The sequence below is a fragment of the Schistocerca serialis genome, chromosome 3 (genome assembly GCF_023864345.2).
Source record: "Schistocerca serialis cubense isolate TAMUIC-IGC-003099 chromosome 3, iqSchSeri2.2, whole genome shotgun sequence".
NCBI classification, from domain to species: domain Eukaryota; kingdom Metazoa; phylum Arthropoda; class Insecta; order Orthoptera; family Acrididae; genus Schistocerca; species Schistocerca serialis.
In genome coordinates, this window is record NC_064640.1 from 258,577,483 (window position 1) to 258,600,194 (window position 22,712).

At 38.0% G+C, this 22,712-nt stretch overlaps 1 protein-coding gene across 1 annotated transcript in view; it reads left to right on the top strand.

The window, feature by feature from the left end:
* The window catches only part of LOC126470028 (E3 ubiquitin-protein ligase HUWE1), a 458,288-nt gene that overhangs the window by 187,935 nt on the left and 247,641 nt on the right, over positions 1-22,712 (top strand). Inside the window, exons 15-18 of the mRNA XM_050097515.1 lie at positions 4,512-4,703; positions 7,869-8,087; positions 12,813-12,970; positions 13,236-13,358. Of these exons, the coding sequence (XP_049953472.1) occupies positions 4,512-4,703; positions 7,869-8,087; positions 12,813-12,970; positions 13,236-13,358 (692 nt within the window). The remainder of the gene's footprint in view (positions 1-4,511; positions 4,704-7,868; positions 8,088-12,812; positions 12,971-13,235; positions 13,359-22,712) is intronic.

Here is a 22,712-nt window from a genome sequence, read left to right on the forward strand (position 1 = left end):
ACTCCATGCTGTCAAGGAGACGACAGCTGCGTGGCGGTCATCCCTGCGAGCCACCCGCTCAGTTGTCCTTTGTCGGCTCCGCATTGGCCACTCCCGGCTGACACACAGTTATTTACTGCACCGGGAGGACCCTCCTCTGTCGCTGTGGGGCGGCTTTGACAGTGGCCCACATTTTGTTGGCCTGCCCCCTTTTAGCTGTGGTCAGGCAGACATTTGCGCTGCCTGATACGCTCCCTGCCCTTTTAACTGATGACCCTGCTATGGCTGGCATAGTTTCACGTTTTATTCTGGCAGGGGGTTTTTATCATTTAATCTGAGCATTTGTTATGTCCTTTTGTGTCTGATTTTTTAATATGTTTCTAAGTGGTTGGCTTTTCCTTTTTTATTTCTATGGTCGGCCAACCACCGTCACACTATGTGATTTTTGTTCGTTTTGTCTGGTCTTTGTCTAAGTTTCTCTTGTTCTGTGTCGTCTGTGATCTATTTTGTTACTCGTTTTTATTCTCTGTGGGTGTTTTTAGTATTTGGAAAAAGGGACCAATGATCGTAGCAGTCTGGTCCCTTTAATCCCACAAACCAACCAACCAATTTATTGCATTGCAAGGACCCACCTCTCTGTCACTGTGGTTCAGCATTGACAGTGGTTTATGTTTTGTTGGACTGTCCGCTTTTAACTATGCTCAGGCAGACGTTTGCGCTGCCTGATATGCTCCCTGCACTTTCAAGGGATGATGCTGCCACGGCAGGCTTAGTTTAAAGTTTTGTTTGTGCAGGGGGCTTTTATCACTCCATCTGAGGGTTCTCTGTCATCCCTTGTCATCTTCGTTGCTTGTTTTTGTTCCTTGTGTGTGTTTTATGACCGATGGCCTTTGTAGTCTGGTCTCTTCAACCCCCACAAACCAACCAACTATCCCACTCATCCACAGCTAGCAAATTGTATTCTGCATGAAGCGACTGTGTGTACACGATAGGCTAATGACGTGATGTGGCACATGCACTAACTGAACTTCCTGAGGTCTCTCAGCAGTTTTGTAGAAGTGGTTATAAATAGATGTCTGTATTCCAGCTCCTGTCATGTGTTAAGTGTGGTCAGTGATAGATTATGAATGCACAGATCATATTGCTGAATGAAATTTGTCATCAGCTGTGCAAAGTCAAGGGGCCTAATGTCGTGAGCAAGCAGATGGTGTGTCACTGCTACAGAGACTTCACAGCAGGTTGCCAAAATATTCATGAGGAGCAGTGCAGAGTGAGGCCATCAAATCATTACAGGTAATGATGTGTGATGGAATGCATTATGGAGAAGCATCACTTCAGAATGATGGGCTTCGATAGTCAGTTGCTACAAATGTGCCACACATTGTTGTGTGAATGGTCTTTGAACACCTGTTGCAGAAATTGTGCACCAGATGTACTCTGAATCCAGTAACTCCAGAACACAAAGCAGAGTGCATGACAGCAGCTTTGACTTTTCTGCAGCAGTATCTCGATGACAGCAGAGTGTTTGCAGACTGGATCGTTACAGGTGGTGATACATTGGTTGCACACAATGCCCCAGAAATAAAGCAGCAGTTAATGCATTGGTGTCACAGTAGCTATCCATGCAAGACAAAATTCGAGCAGACTGTGTTGTCACGGAACGTACTGTGCTTGGTATTCTGAGACACAGCTAGTTTCATCTTCGAATTTGTGACCAAAATAGACAGTGAATGCTGAGTGCTACAGGACAACAGTGCAAAAATTGTGATGAGCCATTCACAACAAGCGGTGTGGGATGTTTAATGCAAGTGTTGTGCTGCTAGCACTAGGCCGAACACGGCTCCAAGGACAACAGAGTTCCCGCAAGCACTCGACTCAGAGATGATGGATTATCTGCCTTACAGGCTGGACTTTGCTATCAAAATTTTCTTTTTATTCTGGAGCCTCAAGAAATGCACAAATGTTTAGGATTACTGGAATCTACATAGTGTCTGACAGACTTCTGTAAGTTGAGAAGCCCCCACACTCTGCTATAAGAGTTTCTAAACATTATAGTATGGAATTGAGGGTATGGGTATGTTCCTTGTCAATTTATCTCCATGCTTTTTGTATGTTAGTCTACAAAAGAACAGTAGTAATTGGTGGATTGAGGTGAACAAGTTGTCAACAACTGTTTCTTACACACATCACTAGGTTAAATGCAGACACCAGAAAAGCAGTAGTACTAGTCATATTTCTGAAGAAGGCTTGTACATTAATTGTGTCATGTTGCTGAAACATGGCATTTGGTGTCACCTGTGTGAGGGGTAGTACATTGGGCTCCAAAGACTACCTGTGCACCATGCCCCTCAACGAGGCAGCAAACCAGATTGCAGTCACCGTTGTAATATTAAATGTATGCAGCATAGGTTGGAGGAAGACCCGTCCAAAAACTCTAAAATTCACATTCAGCATGTGACTAGTTATGTTTGTCCCAATTGCAGTGTGAAGATTCATTGTATCTGGACAAGGGAAACTTATACAGGGTGTTACAAAAAGGTACGGCCAAACTTTCAGGAAACATTCCTCACACACAAAGAAAGAAAATATGTTATGTGGACATGTGTCCGGAAACGCTTACTTTCCATGTTAGAGCTCATTTTATTATTTCTCTTCAAATCACATTAATCATGGAATGGAAACACACAGCAACAGAATGTACCAGTGTGAGTGACTTCAAACACTTTGTTACAGGAAATGTTCAAAATGTCCTCTGTTAGCGAGGATACATGCATCCACCCTCCGTCGCACGGAATCCCTGATGCGCTGATGCAGCCCTCGAGAATGGCGTATTGTATCACAGCCGTCCACAATACGAGCACGAAGAGCCTCTACAATTGGTACCGGGGTTGCGTAGACAAGAGCTTTCAAATGCCCCCATAAATGAAAGTCAAGAGGGTTGAGGTCAGGAGAGCGTGGAGGCCATGGGATTGGTCCACCTCTACCAATCCATCGCTCACCGAATCTGTTGTTGAGAAGCGTACGAACACTTTGACTGAAATGTGCAGGAGCTCCATCGTGCATGAACCAGATGTTGTGTCGTACTTATAAGGCACATGTTCTAGCAGCACAGGTAGACTATCCCGTATGAAATCATGATAACGTGCTCAATTGAGCGTAGGTGGAAGAACATGGGGCCCAATCAAGAGATCACCAGCAATGCCTGCCCAAATGTTAACAGAAAATCTGTGTTGATGACGTGATTGCACAATTGCGTGCAGATTCTCGTCAGCCCACACATGTTGATTGTGAAAATTTACAATTTGATCACGTTGGAATGAAGCCTCATCCGTAAAGAGAACATTTGCACTGAAATGAGGATTGACACATTGTTGGATGAACCATTCGCAGAAGTGTACCCATGGAGGCCAATCAGCTGCTGATAGTGCCTGCACACGCTGTACATGGTACGGAAACAACTGGTTCTCCCGTAGCACTCTCCATACAGTGACATGGTCAACGTTACCTTGTACAGCAGCATCTTCTCTGACGCTGACATTAGGGTTATCGTCAACTGCACGAAGAATTGCCTCGTCCATTGCAGGTGTCCTCGTCGTTCTAGGTCTTTCCCAGTCGCGAGTCATAGGCTGGAATGTTCCTTGCTCCCTAAGACGCCGATCAATTGCTTCGAACGTCTTCCTGTCGGGACACCTTCGTTCTGGAAATCTGTCTCGATACAAACGTACCGCCCCACGGCTATTGCCCTGTGCTAATCTATACATCAAATGGGCATCTGCCAACTCCGCATTTGTAAACATTGCACTGACTGCAAAACCACGTTCGTGATGAACACTAACCAGTTGATGCTACGTACTGATGTGCTTGATGCTAGTACAGTAGAGCAATGAGTCGCATGTCAACACAAGCACCGAAGTCAACATTACCTTCCTTCAATTGGGCCAACTGGCGGTGAATCGAGGAAGTACAGTACATACTGACGAAACTATAATGAGCTCTAACATGGAAATTAAGCGTTTCCGGACACATGTCCACTTAACATCTTTTCTTTATTTGTGTGTGAGGAATGTTTCCTGAAAGTTTGGCCGTACCTTTTTGTAACACGCTGTATAGTGCATACAATACCTGCTCGTGTTGTTGTTGGTGGTGGTGGTGGTGGTGGTGGTGGTGGTGGTGGTAAAAATGGTATGTTACCACATGGTTTAGAATCCACATTGAACTATATACCCTGTTGTGACTGACTGGGTAAATTACTTCAAAAGTCAGAGGAAGAGGATGACATGCCACAACCAATAAAACCATGCCTAGTAAAGCACTGTGGGGTTCAACCAACTTTGGTTGATGACTCTTTGCTACTGAATGTATGTGTTCCTGCACCTGGGTGGTGCACAGCCCAATTGTAGATCTTTGTTTAATGCATATTGAATAAAATTTTCAAACCTTCATTAAATACCCAGTGCACCATAAAGTATATAGTGTTTGCATTGGTCAAAAGCACGTTTTATCTTGATTTAACTTGAAATATTTTGTTACAGAATGAACTTAGATCTCTTGCTTTGGCCCACTGGGGTTCTGTGAGAGGTCTCTGTGTCTTGTCACTGCTAAAAAGTCTTTATAAAGCACTAGTGTGGGAAAGCACTGTACTCCTAGCACTGTGCAGTGATGAAGTTCCTCTTGACAAAGAATTTGCCAAAGAAGACTTACAGAAGCTAATGCCCCAAGACAAGGTTGGTCAAATATACATTTTACCATAAAAATACCATTTAAAAATAATTATGGTGTTGTTTTATTATAAGTTATGAAATAACAGTAGATTTTGTTGCCAAGGATATGTATCACATATATGCTGAAACAGAAGAGGACTTGCAAGCATTTTTTTGATGAATAACATACCTTGTAAAAACTGTATTTATTCTCAGTGTATTATATCTGTTCAAAGATTTTGTTTAGCCATATTGCTCCTCTGAACAAGTTCCTTAAATGCAGCCCTTTATTTCCCTTTTTTTTTCATGTGTGGTCTGTAATTATAGAGGCAATATTATCACAGACATTCTGGGTAGTGAGTTAATCTGTTTGACCAACATTATTCATGACATAGCTGAAACATGCCTGAAATAAAATTCGAAAATCTAAAAAATTAGTGGTTCTCGATAAACCATTTCTCTGCAAGATATGGGTATGTGTAATGTTTGTTAAGTACATTGCTATAAATCTTAAGATATTTACTTGATTATAAGATGAAATTTTTTTCTAAATTTGTCATTTGAAAACTACAGGACCTCTTATATTCATGTATTAAACTATTGCCAATGAGGTCAACATTTTTACATTATTGGACTGATATAGGAGTTGTCTTACATATGTAGATGAAGTTTGGGCAATTGAGGTCACATGGGATCTAGTTTGAAGAAAGGGTAGGTACTACAGCAAATGATACTCATGCTGAAACAGGTTCAAGATTTGAAACTTCCTGGCAGATTAAAACTGTCTGCCAGACCGAGACTCGAACTTGGGAACTCAGGTTCAAGATTTCCTTAAAGTCTGAAGTGCTTGATACAGTATCGACATTATTTGAATACCAGAATTTGAATAATTATGCTCAGTGCTAGTGCAAGGGGTACACAGGAAACTATCAACTAGTTGCCACAACAGTCTATTGCTTTGTTTGTAATTTGACAATTTTGTGAAACACAGGTGGACATAGCATTAAATTACATTGTCTTACAAACTCTTGTTGTATATGAACACTTCCCAAAGAAAGGTTCTCATACATGTATGGATGCCATGCCCCCACATTGATTGTGCTTTTGAAGCAAAGGTAACACTGAAAAATGAAAACGTTTTTCTTCAAAAACACCACTTCACTCTGAACACAAGTCAGTATTTTATTTGGTTATGAGACACTGTAATGATTTACCAAGTGGGTTGCAGATAAGAGACTGGGTGACTGTTCACATACTAGAATATTGGATAAAAATGTTACTGCCCTTTAGTCAGCTTTGGAACAAGATGGTGACATTCAGATGAAACAAGAAAGAAAACTAATCCAGAATTAGATGTCTAAAAATGAAATAAATCATATTAAACTGACTGTCATTGTTATTGCAAGATTAAACTGCATTGGTAAGACGAGTCTGAGATATTACCAACAGGTGTTGCTAGATTACAGGACAAGAGAAAGTTCAAGATTTGACCAGAATTGTGAGTGCATTTTTTTATTTATGTATTAGTCACTGTTGTTACACATGAGCTGCATCCTGGAAGATATTGCAGGCTGTGTTTCACAGTTGCTCAAGCACAGCAATATGGAGGGGTAACAGTGACACCAACTTGGCTTAGAACTGTAGTGAGTGTGGGGGGAAGAGTAATGAGCAGACAGCAAATTATGTTGCGTTGTCGCCCATGGGAATCATTGTGAATGCATTATTGAAGCCAAGATAGACACTTAGCCCACATCTACCACAACAGTTCAAGATTATATGGCATCTAACTCCACAGATGATGAAGAGATTGAAAAAGTGTATGATGAGATAATGATGCCTTACTGAAGGCACAAATCTGTGATGGGCAGCTGGAATTCAATAGTATGAAAAAGAAGATCAGGAAAAATAATAGATGAATATGGACTGGGGGAAAGTAATGAAAGAGGAAGCCACTTGGTAGAATTTTGCACAGAATGTAATGTAATCATCGCAAACACTAGGTTTAATAATCATTAAAGAAGCCTGTGGAAGAGACACAGAGACACGGGAAAGTCTCAGATTGATTTATATAATGGTAAGACAGAGATTTAGGAACCAGATTTTAAATTTTAAGAGATTTTCAGTGTTAGATGTGGACCCTGACCACAATTTATTGGTTATGAACTGTAAATTAAAACTGAAAGTCCTATTCTAGGCAATTATTGTGTTGCTGTTAGGGTCTATGCCAAAAGTACATTTGCTCTTGCATGCTAAGTTTCTGTCCTGGATGCAGTAAATTAAATTGGCTTGGCAGTATAGCAAGTAATGCCTGAAATTGTCAAAAGCAACAATACAGGCTTTGGAGGTGGTGATAAAGATGCTTGTGACTCATTGAAGGTAAAGAAAATGCAGCAGCAGTTCCTGAATTAATTCGAATACAAAACATTTCATATTGTCCAAATGACTACATTTGAATTTGTCAATTTACTCCACTGTTGTTTTGGCAGCAGATCAAACAGGTATCTGCAACACAGGAAATGATGGGGAGGAAACAAAGAAAAAGAGGAGCAAAATGATGTCTGTAGAAAAATTTATACCCCTGAAGAAACTGTTGCATGCATAAATGATGTGGGATTTGAAACGCACAAAAATTCCTACTATCTGTTGAAACTACAGTACAGTCTAAAAAATCATGTAGAAAAACAGTTCTGAACAGGAAATTCAAACAGGCTTCCCTCCTTGACATGTAGTGAAAAAATGAAATGTAAAGCCTAGAAATGGGAATAATATGTATGCACAAGAATACACAAATCTGAAGTTACACTAAACATTCAGACATGCTGTATTGTGTATCATTTAGTGTAATAGTGCAGTACTCTGTTGTGCACATTAAGTGAACATCTACTGTAAAGGTACATAAATAGGTGCATAATTACAGATTTGCACTTTGTACATGGCATTTGACAAATTTTATGTTGCCTAGAGTATTGTATGTAATCCAGAGACTTGGCCAATCTGGAAAATTACTTTAGTCCCATGCAATTCCATTTTAAGCAAGTTTTACTACACATTTTTAATGTCTGATGTGGTTCTCTAGTCAGCTGTATTGAATATTTTAATGAGGATACTGTGTAATTTTGTTAAGTGGTTTTACAACAAAAAAGTTTACAATCAGTTGGTTATATTTGTGTCCTTAAAATTGATTTTCAGGGTGTTGGTGAGCGTTCATCTGGAAGTGATAAAGGAATGACAACAGCAATGGAAGCCTTAAGTACAAATGATACAGATGCAAGCCATGAGAGTGGCACTGAACAGAGGAATTTCCTCAAAGTTCCACCAAATATTGTTGCAAAATACATAAAACCATTGCTGCATGCATCTTCAAGGCTTGGAAGAGCCCTGGCGGAGCTGTTTGGGATGTTAGTCAAGGTATTTTACCATTATTGAGTATTCATGTAATACCTTCACAATGAGCCATCAAGCAGCTATCAATATGATTTTGGTTTTGTTTGTATTAGTAGGTATGCATTATCCAAATAGTAGGGCCATTTATAGCACATACATCTTACCGTTTGCCCTGATTATTGCAATCTGCAGCTTTCTGTTAGTCACCTTCTCCATTAAATTCATTTCCTCATTCTATGGTGTGGCATTTTGAACACACAGTTGCAAGTTATACACTCAGACTGCTTTACGTGGTGTCTAGATTATATTTTTGTCAAGTAAATTGTACATTTGTAATATATGCTATCTATCAGTATTTCAGGTCAACCACCAGCTGCAGCATTTTGTCATTTCATGTAAAATCTGCAAGCTATTTGCAGCAGAGATCATGAGAAGAAGCTTTAGTCAACAGTTTTTAGCTGTGAATAATGTAGAATATATCTATACCTATATTCCACAAGCCATCTTACAGTGTGTTCCAGAGTGTGATACCAGTACCACTACCCTCCCACCTACCCTTTTCATTTGCGAATCACGCATCGAAAGAATGGTTGTCAGTAGGACTCCTTATTAACTCTAATGCCTCTAACTTTCTCAATGTGGTCATTTTGAGAGATGTGGAAGAAATTACAGAAGAGCATCAATTATACAAAACAATTTGAGGCTGGTTGTGTTTGGATAACTGATTATTCAAGCAACTGATCAGTTAAAAAAAAATGTACCACTGTCATGGGAACAATAGATACATGTATTGAACACACAACTGCATATGTTTTAAATGTATTACATATATGCTACCTATATTACTTAAAGTAGTCATTTACTGTTAAAGCAGTCCTACAATCTACGAAAAGTAGTCAAACATAGAATTTTGCTTTAGAGCTGAGATTCCCCCCTCCCCCCCCCCCCCTCCCCCTCCACATGTCTTAAACACAGTACACTCTTCTTGTTTTCAGTTTGCGTAATAACCTTGTGAAGGCAGTGAAAAGCTTCCCAACGGAAGGGTGGCTCTTTTACAGTACAGTTGTTGCTAATCTCTTCTTTGTTGTCTCAAGGATCATTGTCATCAGTGACACTAGAAGTGAGTTTTTCTGCCAGTAATTGATCACCAGAATCATCAGCATCACATTCCATCCTGTCTGGAATAATTTCCTGGTCAGAATCTTCAAATTGTGGACATTCTTTAACCAGGTTAACCAGTTGTGATACAAACTGACTGTTTTGTGGGTCTTCAGTTGTAGTGATAACCTCATTTGATGGGAGGAGCTTATCCCAATCTTTCGCTAGGGTAATGTCCTTCAAAGTAGCCCAAGCTCCTGCTGCCATATACACTGTGTCTTCAAATTAATTCCAGTGTAGACTGCCTGAAATGTGTTTCACATCCTCCTCCCAATCAGAACCATATGCAGCAATGCCATTCTATAATACCGTTTGAAGCTTTCAGTGATCCCATGACCCATCAGTTGGAGGACTGAAGTAACATTTTGTACATGTATGTGCACGTACATCTGGTGTTGGTGCAGCGGATGTCAGTGATTGAAGGTTGTGAATAATAATTATTAAGCAGGTATCAGAATGTTTTACAAAATGTGAAGTGAATAAAAATATTTGTAGAGTCTTTTTATTTTTGTAGGTGACCAACAATTTTTTTAGTTGTGTAAAATATGGCGGATTTTTAGACTTCGCTATGACCACCAAGAGTAGACTACATATTCCAGTAACATTCCTGTATACCATAGCAATGATGTGATATTTGCTTGCCTTATAACCAGGTCTGAATTTCTTTCTTGGAAGCCAGGAATTTTGTTGCATTCTCTTTCAATAAAAACCACTTTTGTTTGCATCGTAGACATTGGTTTTGTTATAGCCCTCCGTATCAATATATTTAATAAAAGACTAAAATATTCAGCTGCTTCAGTATCAACAGTTTTTCATTTTGAATGTCTATTTCCCTAATTCCATGCCTAGATTAGCAACACAAAAGCCACCCACTTTAAAATCAGCATTGCTTCTCAAGTTTCTTATTAATTTCAAGTGCTTTTTCACAAATCAAAGGGTTGTTACAAGCAAATGCTCACACACTGCTGCTGAGTGACAACTAGAGGCTCAAGGTCAAGCACATGATTTCTCGTTGTTGGCAAGGAGAGGAAAAGAGCTGCAGTGCCAGAGAACTAGAAGCTGTTAGCAGAAGTGTGTGGCATGTAAATTTAAATTTGCTGACATGAACCCATTCAGTTAACTGATGTTTCAGTTGACTGATATTCAGTAATTGATGTTCTACTGTAATATGTTGCCAGACTCCGCCCAGAACAAACACTCTCAAAAATTCAAAAGTAAAGTTCTCCATGAAGCACACTGCCTCTTTTGTAGTTTCTGCCACTAGAGTTAGTTGAACATCTCCATAACAATCTCACACTGACTAAACAAACCTGTGATGAAAGATGTCACTCTTCATTGTTTCTTCATCTTTTCCATTAATCCAAACTAATAGTGGTTCTACACTGATGAGCAATACTCGGTCGACTTACCTGTGTTGTTGTTGTTATTTTTTTATTTTTTTTTATTTTTATTTTTTTATTTTTATTTTTTTAAGCACCATTTTCTTTGATGAAACTGAATTACACTGTTATAATGAACCTCAGCCTGGCATCTCCTTTTCGTAAAATTCATTGTATGTGGTCATTCCACTTCATGTTGCTTCAAATGGTTGCTCCTAGATAATTTATGACAGGTACTGTTGACATTGATTTTCATCCATGAATGTGTAATATAACTTTCATACATTTATGTGCAGTATGTTATATTTATGTATGATCCATTGTTCCTGGGCCAGCTACCACTCCTGGTACCAATTGTCAATCACCTGCACCTCTTTCTTAACATTGTTACTCTCATCTGGTGCTGTTTTCTTCTTGTAGGTAAGTGCATTAGTGCATTGTCTGCAAACAGCCTGATGGAACTTCTGACGTTACACACACACACACACACACACACACACACACACACACACACACACACTTGACATACTGAAACTGTGTGTTGATGTTGTTGCATTTACGCTCTCACTACCATTGGGAAGTATGTGTTCCATGACAGTTTATCAGAAAACCAGTGGGAATTTTCTTCGTGTTATTGCTACGTATCAATGTCAAACTATTAAAAGTAAGCCTGTGCATGGTTTTCAGAATTATTGCAAGTACAGATTGCACCTGTAGATTGTATTGCCGTCAGATTGTATTGCCGTCAGATTGTATTGCCGTCAGATTGTATTGCCGTCAGATTGTATTGCCGTCAGATTGTATTGCCGTCAGATTGTATTGCCGTCAGATTGTATTGCCGTCAGATTGTATTGCCGTCAGATTGTATTGCCGTCAGATTGTATTGCCGTCAGATTGTATTGCCGTCAGATTGTATTGCCGTCAGATTGTATTGCCGTCAGATTGTATTGCCGTCAGATTGTATTGCCGTCAGATTGTATTGCCGTCAGATTGTATTGCCGTCAGATTGTATTGCCAACCCTCTGCTCTCTAGAATTAATTTGTGCCTGCAGATTGGTAGCTAATCAACAAATTTGCGGAGTAGTCTGTTGTCATGCATTGCATTCCCAGACAATTTGTGTTCATGAATTGTATACGTGTATTGACATTTGCCATGCTACAAATGATGTCTTTGAGCATCTATAATCTGAATTAAAAACTGGGAGAGATGTTCTACTCACTGATGTATGTGTGCATTATATATATGTCCTACAGTTTTTATACAGTCGTCATCTTAAGAGTAACTCTATATGTTCCACCAAGCATCACATTGGAAGAAAAAGAGGAAGAAATATTTTTTCATGTTATTTCTGACTACAGCATTAATTAAAACAATCATACATTGTCCATCACTTCAAAAACAGAGATAGTAGAAATGTTAAGACTGACGTGTTAAGTTCTGTCCAATCATTAAGCCAGTCCAATTCTTAATAAGGTTTTATTACTCACTAAATGACAAAGCAGAACTATATCAAATGTCGTATTGAAGTCGAGGGACACAGCAAGAACTTGGGCATTGTTACCTGTGATGCTCTGGATCTCTTCGATGAACAGAGGGAGCTTAGTTTAACAAGATCACTGTTTGCAAAATCCATGTTGATGTTATAGTGGACACTTATGCTCTCCAGAAAGTAACAAAACATGAGCATAAATATATTCCACAGCTCAGTCGATTAACACCGGTGATACAGGCCTATAATTGTGTACACCTATGATGACTCTTCTTGAGAACTGGAATGACTTGTGCTTCTTCCAGTTGCTAGGTATCTTTATGTTCAGAGGGAACTTCTCAGTATCATCCATTTGGCTTTTGTGCAATGAGGGAACTTCTCAGTATCATCCATTTGGCTTTTGTGCAATGACTGAAAAAGAACGTTACTTCTGCAGTGAAGAATTTTGAAAGACTGAATTCAGTATTTTGATCTTATCTCTATCATCCTCAGTCTTGATGCTGACGTAGTGACTGAGCTGATGATTCTTATCTGCTGACTGACTTGCGTAAAACCAAAACAAAGTAAGGTTTTTAGTAAAAGATGTTGACAAAATAAAAACCTGTAAACTTCATTTTGTTATGTATTCTAAAACAGTAGATAAACATGCTTCTTATTCTAAGCTACACTATCTTTGTACATTTATTGTTACTTATTATGTGATATAGAATTTTAATTTTCAGTTAAGTGTTGGAACACCTCTGAAACGACGCCAGCGGTATACGGTCTTGTCGAGAGTTTTGACACCAGCAGCTAAGGATATTTCAGAGAGTTTGGCAATGCTGCTTGTCGACTGTTTAAGCTGGACATCATTACCTAAAGTTTGTGTACCCCAATTCAAGTAAGTGTCACAGTTTTATTGCAAAAGAACTTTAAAGACTGACAGATTGGAGGGAGTGTGCCCCAGCTGTAGCAGAAACTTGGTTCATATATTGATGACTCAATAATTTTTCACTTTTCGTAATTATTGAATCAGTTTAGGGTATTATATTCTCTTGTTACTTTTAACTTGTGTACTATATCTATGTAAAAATTTGTTCTTATTTCTCACACTGTTAATTCCTAGATTTTTATTTGCATAACATACTCCTCTTTTTATGTTTCAGACTAACATACTTGATATGTTCAGTTGGTTTTACTTCACCACTTCTGTTTGATGAAAAGAAAAATCCGTACTACTTGATGTTGTACCAGTTCTTAAGATATGGGGGACACACAGCATACTTTGAGTAAGTTGAAAGTAGTTTGCAACAAAAAGTTCAATAGTATCATAACAAGGACAAATTTATGTTCTGTAATTGTACAGTTAACTTCATAGCTGGTAGGTAAAGGTAGGGATTATTTTTGTTGGTATTAAAGAATCTTCAAACAGTTTTTTTTAATTGCCAAGGTAATTTCTTGATGAATTGATAGGATTCACTGTGAATGGAAGACTTTCCAAGCTGCTCTAGCTGTTATGTAGTCCTTTATTGGGAACACTACTGTTTTCACATCATTACAGGTACATCAGGTGATGCTGTGGTTAGCCCTCATACAATCAGGAAGCTATGATGTTCCATAGTTCAGATGCAAACAAAATTGTTGATCCATTATAAACTGTTGTCAATAGCAGAATTGGTATTAAGCACCAGTAAGTGAAAGTCAAATTGAACACTTGGGGTGATGAGGCCTACATTAAGCAAATGTGAAACGAGTGACTGTTATGACAATGCTATGGACTGGTAATTGGTGGTGTTGTACTAGAAGCTCATATTGACAAACATTCATGTTAAATTTGATACGGTGAAGTATGAGATGCTTAAGGCATCTTTGAAGACATGTTTTAATAAAAAGGATAAAATAACTAAAAGCTTCCTCTAATATGTATGCTCTGGCAGATGTAGAACCAGTGTGGAAAGCATTTATGGCACAGCTGTTGTAGGTTCCATTTTTTAAACTGTGTCTTGAGCATTTTTCAAACAGTTTCTTTTCTAAATTTTTGGTGGGTATGATGGATAAAAGGTAATCCTGTAGAAACTTGACTGAGTATTTTAACTGAAAACATAAATTATTAATTAGCCAATTTATCATTCCCGCAACACTAGCTTGGAGCTTAGAACATTTTCTCCTCGTGCTACAATGTTTACGTTGATGAAGTTAATTTGATGACACTATGAGTTCAGTACTGTTTCATTTGTTAGTCAGTTATTGTCTGGTGCATATTACAACACGTCAGTGACCATTATTAGATATGTTCTTTGATTTTTGCCAAAATTAAGTACTAATTTTCTAAGATGATTGGTATTCATACCAACATAGATCAGATTGTTCTGAACTGGATTTTAAAAAATGTAACCATCATCAGACACTTGTCATATAGCCATCTGTTTGAGGGCCCAAAGAAAATTTTATTTTAACAATGAAGCTGACTTTGGAATTTCAAATAGTAGGAATTTGTAACTTATGAGTGGTAGTGAGGGTTGAATAATGGGAACTCCTGGATGTAGTGTTTATAGAAGCTCTGCAGATCTCTTAAAAATACAGCCTGAAATTTATATCTGCCTGAGTGAAACACTCAGTAAGGTGAAGATGAAAAACTGACTAACAGGTGACATTGAAATTGTGGTAGGTCTCATGGGGGGGGGGGGGGGGGGGGGGGAGGGAGAGAGGGAGAGAGAGAGAGAGAGAGAGAGAGAGAGAGAGAGAGAGAGAGAGAGAGAGAGAGAGTGAGAGTGTGTTTTGTCCTTCAGATCGTATGTGAGACTTCCAAACAGAAATTTGAATGGGCCCAAGTCAAAGGGAAGAACTTATCATATCTGGTATATGCAGGTTTCTGCTCAATCAGCAGCTCTGATAAGGAACTGAAACAAATGATCAGGGCACTGTAGATAGCTGCCAGCAAATTTGGGCTACTCGTAAACGAAGTCAAGATGAATTACCTTGTTACGACTCATCAACAAGGTCAAGATACTGAACAACTACAGTTACTGTGAGCAGGAGACCGGTCCTACAAGAGAATTCACGAATTTAAATACCTGGGAGCACTTTTCATCGAGAACTTCTCATACCAAGTAGAGATCAGCACCTGTATACAGGCAGGAAACAGATCCTTCTACGGCTTAACACAACTGCTTTTGTCTGGGCGTGCCTCGAGACAGTTCACGATTTGGCTATATAAAACAATGTTCCAACTCATTGTACTGTATAGCAGTGACACACGGTAGTATTCCAAAGCAGGAGTTTTGTAAACTTCTCGTATTTGAGAGAAAAGTGCTGCCGATCATCTTTGATCTGGTGTTGGTTGCAAAAACTGGTGAATGGAGGATCAGCCACAACCACAAGCGAGACGAACTGTGCCAAGATGACAATATAACAGTAATCGTAAGATGCTAGTGACCAGAATGTGCTGGACATGTGGCTTGGATGGGAGATGTTTACATTCCCCCCCCCCCCCCCCCCCCCCCCCCACCAGATAGGAGCCTCCTGGAAAGGCCAAGGACGAGTTGGAGGGGTGGCCTCCATGAAGACTTCCAACAGTTGGCAATAGATATGGCCAGATGGCAGATGGTAGCTATAGATAGAAGACAGTGGAGAAAGAAACTTGTAGCTGTGCATGGTCCTTTGGGCCTTATCTCATAAAAGTAGTGTAAAACATTCTAAATATTTCAATTTTACACATTTCCTCTCAAAGAGGACAGTCTGACAGGCTCACTTCCTGAAAAAGATCTTAATGGTGTGTCAGCACAATGGGAATCTGATTTTTGTATTCTCCTTGTAAGTATTTGAAACTCCCAAAAATTCTCAAGAAAATAGTCTTTGAAATTTTCTGAGCACCTTGAATAGCCTAAACAAGGTCACTTTTTGAGCCACGTGGCTGTGGTAGAATGTTAATCTATCGTGTGTACTGTGTGTACGATTCCCGACCCTGGTAAATTTTCAAACAAAGGTGCATGTTCCACTAGCATTTTCATGAAATGTAAAATGGAAAAAAAATTTCTAGTTGGAACTGAACTCAAGACACGGCAGGTGTGCATTCTACCACAGAGCCATGCTGCCTATTTAATTAATAATAATAATAATAATAATAATAATAATAATAATAATAATAATAATAATCCTAAACATAGTAATGAAAAATTGGAAAACCACACTTAATATCCAAACAAATTCAAATAATATCACATCACAGAAAAATACAGATTAAGCGTGGAATATACCAAGGAGACTCATTAAGTCCTTTCTGGTTCTGCCTTGCTCTGAACCCACTATCCAACATGCTAAATAATACAAATTATGGATACAACATTACTGGAACATACCCACACAAAATCACACATTTGCTATACATGGATGATCTAAAACTACTGGCAGCAACAAATCAACAACTCAACCAATTACTAAAGATAACAGAAGTATTCAGTAATGATATAAATATGGCTTTTGGAACAGACAAATGTAAGAAAAATAGCATAGTCAAGGGAAAACACACTAAACAAGAAGATTACATATTGGATAACCACAGTGACTCCATAGAAGCGATGGAAAAAACGGATGCCTATAAATATCTAGGATACAGACAAAAAATAGGAATAGATAATACAAATATTAAAGAAGAACTAAAAGAAAAATATAGACAAAGACTAACAAAAATACTGTAAACAGAATTGACAGCAAGAAACAAGACAAAAGCTATAATTACTTACGCCATACCAATATTGACCTACTCACTTGGAGTAGTGAAATGCAGTAACACAGACCTAGAAGCACTCAATACACTTACACAATCACAATGCCACAAATATAGAATACATCACATACATTCAGCAACAGAAAGATTCACATTAAACAGAAAGGAAGGAGGAAGGGGATTTATCAACATAAAAAAACCTACATTATGGACAGGTAGAGAATTTAAGAAAATTCTTTCTAGAACGAGCAGAAACTAGCAAAATACACAAGGCAATCACTCATATAAATACATCGGCTACACCACTGCAATTTCATAACCACTTCTACAACCCTTTAGATCACATAACATCAACAGATATGAAGAAAGTAAATTGGAAAAAGAAAACACTTCATGGCAAGCACCCATATCATCTAACACAGCCACACATCGATCAAGACGCAGCCAACACATGGCTAAGAAAAGGCAATATATACAGTGAGACAGAAGGATTCATGATTGCAATACAGGATCAAACAATAAACACCAGGTATTACAGCAAGCATATTATTAAAGATCCCAATACCACAACGGATAAATGCAGACTTTGTAAACAACAAATAGAAACAGTAGATCACATCACAAGTGGATGTACAATACTAGCAAATACAGAATACCCCAGAAGACATGACAATGTCACAAAAATAATACATCAACAGCTTGCCTTACAACATAAACTTTTAAAACAACACGTTCCTACATACAAGTATACACCATAAAATGTACTGGAGAATGATGAATACAAATTATACTGGAACAGAACCATTATAACAGATAAAACGACGCCACATAACAAACCTGACACCATACTCACCAATAACAACAAGAAATTAACACAACTAATCGAAATATCCATACCCAATACAACAAATATACAAAAGAAAACAGGAGAAAAAAATTGAAAAATACATCCAACTGGCGGAGGAAGTCAAAGACATGTGGCATCAGGATAAAGTTGACATCATACCAATTATACTATCAACTACAGGAGTCATACCACACAATATCCACCAGTACATCAATGCAATACAGCTACATCCAAACATATATATACAACTACAGAAATCCGTAATTATTGATACATGTTCAATTACCCGAAAGTTCCTAAATGCAATATAACACGTACCGTACAGTTAAAAGGAAGTGACGCTTGATCAAGGTCCGTGTCACTCCATTGATAACCGGACTTAACGTCTGAGAAAGTGAAGGAAATAATAATTATAATCCCCGTGGACGCCCGGGAAAAGAATAGGCCTCCAGTATGTTCTGCCAGTCGTAAAAGGCGACGAAAAGAACAAACCACTAATAGGGCTAACCCCCCTTTTAGTGTGATCACTCGGTTCAGGACAGAACTAAAGAAGCCTCGGACAAGCGCCGTCATGGTTGGGGACGACGCTTGAACCCTATGCCCGCCCACAATGGTAACGACACTGCTAGCCAACTGGAAAATGATTTAAATCCAAATAGAGGTGTTCTGCAGGATATGTTTCCTGCAACCACCCTAGAAGGATAACAAAGACAGAGGATGAGATGGTCAGATGAATTTAATCGACACCTCATGTTCTGTTCTTACCAAGCAACAAACCTAGGAACCAACACAACTGGATACAGATCACAAGTATACACAACATTTATTACCAGATACCCGGAATTAAAATTTTTAACAGAACGATGACTAGCTGATCAGATCAGTGTAATAATAAAAAATAACAGGATACCCCAGTCAGAATTAGAAAACATCAAGCAACAAGTACAACAAATACTGGAGCAAAATATGTGCAATAAGAAGAAGAAGAAGAAGAAGAAGAAGAAGATACAGTAATGGACTCAAACATCCCAGAGCAAACAAACAAAGAACAAAACGCATCAATTAAACAATCAGAGGAAAACGAAATCTTAAGACAGCCACCAGAACAAGCACAAATAGAACACGAAGTGACACACATGTTAGATACAGAAGAAAAAATTTCAGCTGACATATATAGAATACAAAGACACAAATACAGACATTATACCATTCTTGCATAGACCACCAAATAACCCACAAGTCGAAACAACAACAACTACTATCAACACAATCATACACAACAAAATAAATGAAAATACAACTATGGAAGAGTTACAACTACTGGTTTATGTAGGAGCACTCACTACAATAAATATACACACTAGGCAGAGATCAGAACCAACCAACACACAGAAGAAACCCACAAAACCAGCATGGCAACACAGGCTACAGATCAGAATAGAAAAACTGAGAAAAGACATCGAACAGCTAACACAATTTATAAGAAATGAAATATCAGACAAAAAACGAAAAACGTTAGATAAAATCTCACAACAAGAAGCAATAGAGCAATTAGATGAAAAGAAGCAGAAATTACAAACGACTTAGAAGATACAAAAAAAGTGAAAATAGAAGGAAACAAAACCAAACATTCAACACAAACCAAAAGAAATTTTACCAGACAATAGATAACACACACATTAAAATAGACAACCCACTAAACATAACAGGCATGGAACACTTCAGGAGCAACATGTGGTCAAACCTGGTACAACATAACAGGCATGCATGGTGGATACAAGCAGAAACAGATACGTACAAGATGATACCACAAATGCCTGTAGTGATAATTTTGCAACATGAAGTCACCCAAGCAATTAATTCTACACACAATTGGAAAGCCCCTGGAAATGATAAAATAGCAAATTTCTGGCTAAAGTAGTTCACCTCAACACATTCACATCTAACTATATTATTTAACAGACAGACCCATACACATTCCCTGATACACTTACACATGGAATAACCTATCTGAAACCTAAAGATCAAGCAGACACAGCAAACCCAGCTAAATATCGCCCCATAACATGCCTACCAAGAATCTACAAATTATTAACTTCAGTCATTACACAGAAATTAATGACACATACAACACAGAACAAAATTATAAATGAAGAACAAAAAGGCTGCTGCAAAGGAGCACGAGGATGTAAGGAGCAACTGATAATAGATACAGAGGTGACATATCAAGCTAAAACTAAACAAAGGTCGCTACACTACGCATACATTGATTACCAAAAACCTTTTGATAGTGTACCCCACTCATGGTTACTACAAATATTGGAAATATACAAAGTAGAACCTAAATTGATACAGTTCCTAAACATAGTAATGAAAAACTGGAAAACCACCCTTAATATCCAAACAAATTCCAATAATATCACATCACAGCCAATACAGATTAAGCGTGGAATATACCAAGGAGACTCATTAAGTCCTTTCTGGTTCTGTCTTGCTCTGAACCCACTATCCAACATGTTAAATAATACAAATTATGGATATAATATTACTGGAACATACCCACACAAAATCACACATTTGCTGTACATGGATGATCTAAAACTACTGGCAGCAACCAATCAACAACTCAACCAATTACTAAAGATAACAGAAGTATTCAGCGATGATATAAATATGGCTTTTGGAACAGACAAATGTAAGAAAAATAGCATAGTCAAGGGAAAATACACTAAACAAGAAGATTACATATTGAATAACCACAGTGACTCCATAGAAGCCATGGAAAAAACAGATGCCTATAAATATCTAGGATACAGACAAAAAATAGGAATAGATAATACGAATATTAAAGAAGAACTAAAAGGAAAAATATAGACAAAGACTAACAAAAATACTTTAAACAGAATTCACAGCAAGAAACAAGACAAAAGCTATAAATACTTATGCTATACCAATATTGACCTACTCATTTGGAGTAGTGAAATGGAGTAACACAAACCTAGAAGCACTCAATACACTTACACGTTCACAATGCCACAAATATAGAATACATCAAATACATTCAGCAACAGAAAGATTCACATTAAGCAGAAAGGAAGGAGGAAGGGGATTCATCGACATAAAAAGCCTACATTATGGACAGGTAGACAATTCAAGAAAATTCTTTCTAGAACGAGCAGAAACTAGCAAAATACACAAGGCAATCACTCATATAAATACATCGGCTATACCACTGCAATTTCATAACCACTTCTACAACCCTTTAGATCACATAACATCAACAAATACGAAGAAAGTAAATTGGAAAAAGAAAACACTACATGGCAAGCACCCATATCATCTAACTGAGCCACACATCGATCAAGACGCATCCAACACATGGCTAAGAAAAGACAATATATACAGTGAGACGGAAGGATTCATGATTGCAATACAGGATCAAACCATAAACACCAGATATTACAGCAAGCATATTATTGAAGATCCCAATACCATAACAGATAAATGCAGACTTTGCAAACAACAAATATAAACAGTAGATCACATCACAAGTGGATGTACAATACTAGCAAATACAGAATACCCCAGAAGACATGACATTGTCACAAAAATAATACATCAACAACTTGCCATAAAGCATAAACTAATAAAACACCACATTCCCACATACAAGTATGCACCACAAAATGTACTGGAGAATGATGAATACAAATTATACTGGAACAGAACCATTATAACAGATAAAACACCACCACATAACAAACCTGACATCATACTCACCAATAACAACAAGAAATTAACACAACTAATCGAAATAGCCATACCCAATACAACAAATATACAGAAGGAAACGGGGGAAAAAATTGAAAAATACATCCAACTGTCTGAGGAAGTCAAGGACATGTGAGATCAGGATAAAGTTGACATTATACCAATTACACTATCAACTACAGGAGTCATACCACACAATATCCACCAGTACATCAACGCAATACAGCTACATCCAAATGTATATATACAACTACAGAAATCCGTAATTATTGATACGTGTTCAATAACCCGTAAGTTCCTAAATACAGTGTAACATATACCGTACAGTTAAAAGGAAGTCGCGCTTGATGAAGGTCCGTGTCACTTTCCATTTTTGACCAGACATAACGTCTGAGAAAGAAAGAAATAATAAACTTTATGGTATTAAATTCCTTTGGAATATTTAAGTCAATTTCCCAAGAATTTTTTGGAGTTCATTGAACTACTTTGGAAGAGTGACTCAGTATCACATAAAAAAAAAACCAACAAATTCTGATAGCTGTGTGGTCACCTTGTTAACTGACAAAGTAGTGTTGCCTGTAATCAACAATGGTGTAGCAGTATGGCTTTACCTGCAAGACTGCAGCTGGTCATCACATAGTCAGGCTACTGCAAGTGCAGACAAACATGTCTATCAAGTAAATACTCATGTTTCCGCTTGAAGGGTTGATGAATTTAAGATGCTTAGTAAAACCTGCTTGTGTGTTTAATAATCATCAGTTCAATCAAGAGGAGGATTTCTACTACTTTGTTTCAGCAGTTATTAGAATACACATATGAAATGACTTGCTTTATCAGCTTACGACAGGTCAGATGAAATATTCACCCTGGTCTGAAAAGCCAAATGTATTTTAATGAAGATAAAAACCTAGTTTCAAAATTAGACAATTATCTGCAAACACACTTCCATTTTTCATGCGCAGCTGTTAATTTCTACTTTTAACTCCTTGGGACAGTATGTTATAGTTAGAATTTTGGGATGGAAGCAAATGTACCTATCAGTTTTTCTTGCAGTCTTAAAACGCGCGCGCGCACACACACACACACACACACACACACACACACACACACACACACACGAGATCTGGTGAACAATATCAGCTACTGTATAGCTCATTAGTTTTCACAGACTGATTCCAGACTTTATTAGTTGTTCAGATGAAGCTTAAGCCGATCTCATTACTAAGGATTTTATGTCATAAAACATGCAGTGTCTTGTAGTATAGGAAATTTAGCAGCAAGAAAATTACAGACTGCTTC